This window comes from Balaenoptera musculus, chromosome 13, assembly GCF_009873245.2.
Source record: "Balaenoptera musculus isolate JJ_BM4_2016_0621 chromosome 13, mBalMus1.pri.v3, whole genome shotgun sequence".
Taxonomy (NCBI): domain Eukaryota; kingdom Metazoa; phylum Chordata; class Mammalia; order Artiodactyla; family Balaenopteridae; genus Balaenoptera; species Balaenoptera musculus.
In genome coordinates, this window is record NC_045797.1 from 51,269,867 (window position 1) to 51,275,866 (window position 6,000).

General features: G+C 53.7%; 1 protein-coding gene across 1 annotated transcript in view; it reads left to right on the forward strand.

Moving 5' to 3' along the window:
• The window catches only part of STPG4 (sperm-tail PG-rich repeat containing 4), a 39,897-nt gene extending 37,361 nt beyond the window's left edge, over positions 1-2,536 (forward strand). The window contains 2 exon segments of the mRNA XM_036872568.1: positions 2,415-2,514; positions 2,517-2,536. Coding sequence (XP_036728463.1) covers positions 2,415-2,514; positions 2,517-2,536 — 120 coding nt within the window.
• The last annotated feature ends 3,464 nt before the right edge of the window (positions 2,537-6,000 follow it).

The following is a 6,000-nucleotide window of genomic DNA, read 5'->3' on the forward strand; positions in this document are numbered from 1 at the left end:
ATGGGTCCAGATGAGAACAGCCAGCACAGTAATTAGCCATTGGTGTTATGTCCTGGATGCTCTGGGGGGAAACTCCTTTAATGAATTGAAGCCAGCAGTGGGCACAGGCTGCCCCCGCCCATCCAGAACTGCCATTCTTCGTGTATGTGTCTTCTGGGAGCAAAAAATCACAGCAGAAACATTATGATTGAACCAAAGGGGACCATTAAGGCCTGAGCCATCATCCTGCCCCCAAGGACGCGGGACAGACAGGGAAGAGGCTCAAGTTCATGGAGATACACAAAGAAGGTGGATTCTGGGAGTGTGCGAGAGCCTCTGGAGGCCTAGAGAAGACCAAGAAAGATGGCAAAAGCATAACATGGAGCTTATGAAAGTGGCTAGGGCTGTTGTTTGTTTAACGCTAAAAGTGTGAATTCCCTTGGCCTTGTTGTTCCCAGCCAGCACCTCAGTCTGAAAGTCCCCCAAACTCAGTGGTTTGTAGCCTTATTGGAGATGGTTAGGAAGACAGAAACACGAATTCTGCTCATAAGCAAACGGCACCATCCCGGGGTGGGGGGAGAACAAGGAGGGTGGGAGGAGCTGGGGCAGTGGGCAGGAGACAGCTGCCTGCAGGTCGCCTCCCCCAGCACCCCCTGGGTTGTCCCAGGCCATCTCGCTGCAGAGCTGCCAGCTGCGGTGCTACAGTGTGGCAGCAGTGTGGTCTTTCTCTGGAGGAATACTGGGGAGGCCCCACCAATAATATTAAAAACAGACCGACGGCAGGAGGCTAGTGGATCCCTTCAGCGGATCCTCACACCCTAGTGGCATTATCATGATCCAAACACAGATTTTTGTCAGAGGTCACAGGGCTGAGCTTCCTCAGGAAGTTGGAGTCATGCTAACCAAACTCCAAGGAGACTGACGGAGAAGCCGGAAGGTGTGGTATTCATTTACAAGTGTCCAGCAAGGGGGCTGGTGTCTGGGGCCGCTGCTCTGTGGAGCGTCTCCCCTTGTAGGAAACTCGGAAGGAAGCCGACGACAATCAGAAATTTGCTTGGTGACAGTGGAATCGGGGCTGGGGGACGGAGCCGGATGTTCTCAAGGTCTGAGAACCGCGAGCAGTAGCCTCTTGAGGAGTGGCCTTGCGAGGCCCGGGCCCACGAACCCCCTGTTTGGGGACTGGCCTTCCAGTACTCCACACGCATGCTGCTTCCTCATTAAGAGCGCTAATAAAGGCTTCAGCTTCCTTTGACGTCTGGCCAGGAGTTGATTAGATTTCCAGGCTGCTCCTCTGCTTTTGGCAAGGGAAACATCCTGTCGTTTAAAGCAGCTTCTGCAGGCAGCTGATCTCATCCACTCTGGGCTGACGCTCTAGTAATCCTGTTTCCACTCTCACTGTTTCCTGAAGAGATAGCAAACTGCAAGGAAGGATGGCAATGACAAGTAGGTGATGATAGGGGATAATAATAGCGGTGGTAGCCAGCGTGTGGAGCAGTACTTGCTGCCAGCCTGGTGGTGCTGTCTGTCCCTGGGGGCCCCCAGTGAACCTCAGAACCTCATTTGCTGGGTGAGGTGTGGGAAGCACGTGGCCCGGGGTCATATTGAGCCATCGGTGGTGGGACTAGGACTCAAACCCAGCCCCGTCTGACGTTAAAACCCTTCCCTTAACGATACCCAGAGACACCAGTGTGTCTCTAAGATAAAATATTGGGGCATTCAGGAATATGTGGGTGCACCTCAGCCTGGGCAGCACTGACCTCAGAAATCAAAGTCTTCGTCTATGAGAATGACATTCATTTATATCTTATCACTACAGAAGAGAAGCTTTGTTTAAATAATTGGCTAAATAATTTTTCAAGAATTTCATCAAAATGAAAACATGGCTTTTCAAAATTAGAACTCGTCAGTCCCTTGAGAATACATCCCTCTGAGCCCGAGGTCCACAGCCCCTGGTAGTGAAGCACCTTACTCTATTATACTGGGGAAAACGATGGAAACACACGAGTCTGGGCTTTTGAGGTCAACCACCCAGGTTCAGAATCCATCCTCTCCAACCCATTACCACTAGACTGAAGTCATTGAGGGCAGAGGGGTGGGGGGAGACGCTGGCATCCCCAGGGACAGGGGGTGCCCTGGAGAAAGCGTGCCCTGAGGTGTGGGTGGGATGTGAGCCCGCCTCCCCTGGACTGTCACTTGCTTAGCCTCTCTTCTCTCAGCACCTCTGCAGCCTTGGGGAGAGCCGTGGACAGGATCAGGTCTCAGCCCCAAGGACAGGCTCCAATTCCAGGCTGCATAGGCCCCAGCCCAGGCCACTGTGGCCCTCATCTCCCTCCGTGGGGATTTGCCAGCCACGTCTGAGCCCACAGCCAGGCTCAGGAGACTTCAGGTTCTGGTGTCACTATCTCATCACTCCCTGTTTGCTGTTGTGTTTTCAGAAAACACCAGGCCCAGGAGCATACACATCTTCAGCCCAATTCCCCAAGCAGCCCCGGACCATAGCCAAAATGGGCCGAGAACATAGCCTTTTCTTCAACAACACAATTGGCTTTTAAAATAAACCCATCTTGGCCCTAAGCGACTTCGAGTTTTAGTAAGTTCTTATGTTTAGAAAACTCTATTTTGTCTCTTCTTTAGGAGGGTTTGACCACAGACCATAATCGATGGCCTGGGGGGACCACCCGGCCCGCTTATCTGGAATAGTCCCAGCAAAATGTCCAGTTCACGTGCAGAAGTTTCCTGGTTTGAACAATCAGTTATATGTTCCCTCTGTGTATTGTCAGAGGGTGTATCCCCAGAGGCTGTGCCCCTGAGCTGCTCTCACAGCACCTGGACAGGCCCTGATATGTCAGGTGGGCTCTGTGCGACCTTGCTCTCTAGCTGGGTCTCCAGTGCACTGGGGTTATCATGCCTCACAGACTCATGGAGACTTTCTTGGGGGGTCGGCATTCAGCCAAGGCCAACCCGAGCTTGACGGGATCCCAACAGATGGTTCTTTCTCTTTCTCAACTCCCTGAAGAGAACAATATTGATTCAACCCGACGAGCATTTGTGGTTTCAAGTCAACAGAAATATTTTGAGGATCTGCTCCGTGCCAGGTGCTGTGCTGGGGTTAGGGAGTGGAGGTTGAAACAAAGATGAACAAGGCATGTGACCGAGTTTAGGGAGGGTTGGAGGGGAGACAAGGCCAGAAAGGTAGTTTGGAAGAGTTCCCGGCTTGAGGAAGGCTTTGAAAACCATGCCAAGAGCCTCCTTCCGGTCACCTTGTGTGTGCAGCTCAGGGGTGGCCGTCATGTGGATGGCAGTTCCACCAGCAAGACATGCCCTAGTCTCGGGAAACTGTGAGATCACCACGCCCGGTGTGTGGAGGAGCAAATTCTGACAACAAAGGCCACAACAGGCACTCAGAGCAGGGACAGGGCAGCACGGCCCAAGCGGGGAAGGACGGGCGGGTGCAGGAGGCAGCTTGGCTGGTACCCAAGGGACCAGGAGGCCGAGATAGGCAGAGAGGAGAGGGAGGAAGATGGAGGGCGAGTAACCCCGTTTGGGCGAAAAACAGGAAGAAACATTTGCTGGGGGGGAACAGAGGGAGCCTGGCCCAACTAGAGTGGAGGGTGCAGATGGGGGCGGGAGGGGGCTTGGGCAACCCCCAGACCACAGGCCAAGCAGTCAGTCCTGCTCTGGGAGCTCCAGCCAGACGGACCCTATGCTGGACAGCCAGGGTCTCGTGAAGCATGGGCAGACTAGAGTCATTAATCAATAATAAGAAGGAATCTTTTTCTTTTTAACTAAAAGAAAGAAGAAGAAGAAAACCTAATATAAATCCCTATATTTTATTATATTAAAAAAAAACCCAGCTCTCTTCTCTAGTCATATAAACACCATTATAAAGTAGGCGTTGGGCACAAGGAAGGGGAGGTCATCATCTCCCTGGGTTTATCCGCGTCTCTCATTTGTGGAAGAAACTCCCTGCACTGTGTTCCTTCAGAGCAGAAAACGGCCCCTTGGAAGATGAGGCAGATGCCTCAGGGGTGGCAGCTCCTGTCCCACTCTGATCTGCAGATGGCAGCAGGGCAGATAGTTCCCAATTTTATTCTCCAAGTGGGTCAAAGGCCCCTGCAGGATGAGAAGGTAACGCTGGCAGTTCTGACAGAGCATGTTTCTCTAGGAAGCAGTGTGTCAGGTTGTGCCTGGCGCTCAGGGCAGCAGTTCTAGAGAGAGGGAGGCGAGAGTCGGTCACGTCTGTTTTGGGGCTCGTGGGTGGAAGGATAGGGGAACCCCTCACACTGGCAAGGGCAGGAGGGAGCTTGTGTTGCAGGTATGTGGGGTATCTCCCCGACAGCAGTGTGAACCAGGGGCGGGCAGGAACCGCCTCTCTCTCCCTCTGTCTCCCCTCTGCTTCTCCCTCAGGCCAGCCTCTTCCCAGGCTTAGGGTCTAATGCAGCCTTCTCCTCGCATCACTTCCTGAGCCCACGCCCTAAAGAACGTAAGCAGCCCCTCCTGGTTCCAGTATCAGGTTCCCAGGAGAGAGAATCCAGTTGGCCAGCTTGGGTCAGGGGTCCACCCTTGGGCCCTCCAGCTGTGGCCAGGAGGGCCTAGACCCTTGGTGCAGACATAGCTGCAGGGGCCAGCTGTGCCGGGGTGGAGGGCAGCTCCCCTGTGTTCTAGAAGAGAATGAAGACCCTTTCAGAATAAGAAGGAGAGGGCGTCTCCTGCCTGGCCTGCAAGAAGGGGGCTTGGGAGGCCTGCAGAGACATCACCTGGAGGTGGAACCGCTGGAGAACACTCCGCAGGGCCACCCTTGAGTTTCCAGTCCAGGCACTAACTTTGCCCTTGGCTCCTGTGACTTCTCTCTTCTCTCTGGAGCTGGGGGTACCCCAGCCCTGTCCTCCTGTCCAGCCTTGCCACCTGCCCATAATGCAGCCTCCCCCTGCTCTGTGTCTCCTCAGTGGTGATGTGACAGAGGCGTTTCCCTAGGTGCTAGCAGAGGGGTTGGCAGGCACCAGGCGGCCAGGAGAGCAGTGATTTGCTTCTCTTCTTTGACATATTCCAGCATTTTTTATAGAATCTCATACAGGTAGGGAGAGGCTTTCCTAAACAGACCAGAGGGATTCTGGATGGCTTTTTCCTACCACAAGCCTAAAAACTGGGACAATGCTGGAAGAGCAGGGCCTCCTTCTGTCCTTTCCAACATGCAGAGACTGGACAGACGGGGGTTGACTTTGAGCTTGAGCTTTGAGATTGGGATATAAACACCTAGCAGCTACGGCTGTTGTATGCATCCAGTGACAGGTCCAAACTGACTGAGAAAAGCCAAGAGCTGGCAGATGGAAGGGAATGTGGTGTTTATCCTACGTCCCGAGGGGCCTTCCTTGAAGGGTCCCTCCTCCATCCCCCGTGGACCACTGTGACACTGGCTTCTCGAGATCCCGGCCCTGGCTTCCCTGAGTATCCTGCTGTTCCTCTCCCCTCCCCCACCCACACTCCAACTGCCCTCTGAATTTGGCTTCAACCAAAGCGAATGGTTTTCTTGGCTGCAAATATCTTCTGCTGTTGCCATGTGAAATTCCCTCCGCGTTAAGTCAGAGCATGTCACAAGTCGCAGCACTCGTGGGGACAGCTTGTCCTCCCCCCCGCATCTCTTTCCCTCCTTCCTCACCCCCACTGGCACCCCCACCCCCATTGCTTTCTGGACCTACAGGGGACACCTTGCAGACCTGGAGACCTAGGGCCATAGGTTGCTCAGGTGACCAGCCCGGCCTCCAGCATCACCTCTCACCTGCTCGGTACCACCTGCCTCGAAGCAGCACACAGCTGCCTGGACTCCCGTCCCTGCGGCTAGGATTACTTTGAAAGTCCTATTATCTTGAAAACACATTCTACAAGTTGAGAATCAGTTGTTCTAAGCTGCATTTTAGAATCCCCGGGGGAGACTTCACAAAGCTCAGTGCCTGGCAGCTCCCAAACAGATCACATCAAACTCTCTTGGGTAGGACTCAGGCCCAGTATTTTTTTAATGTGCCT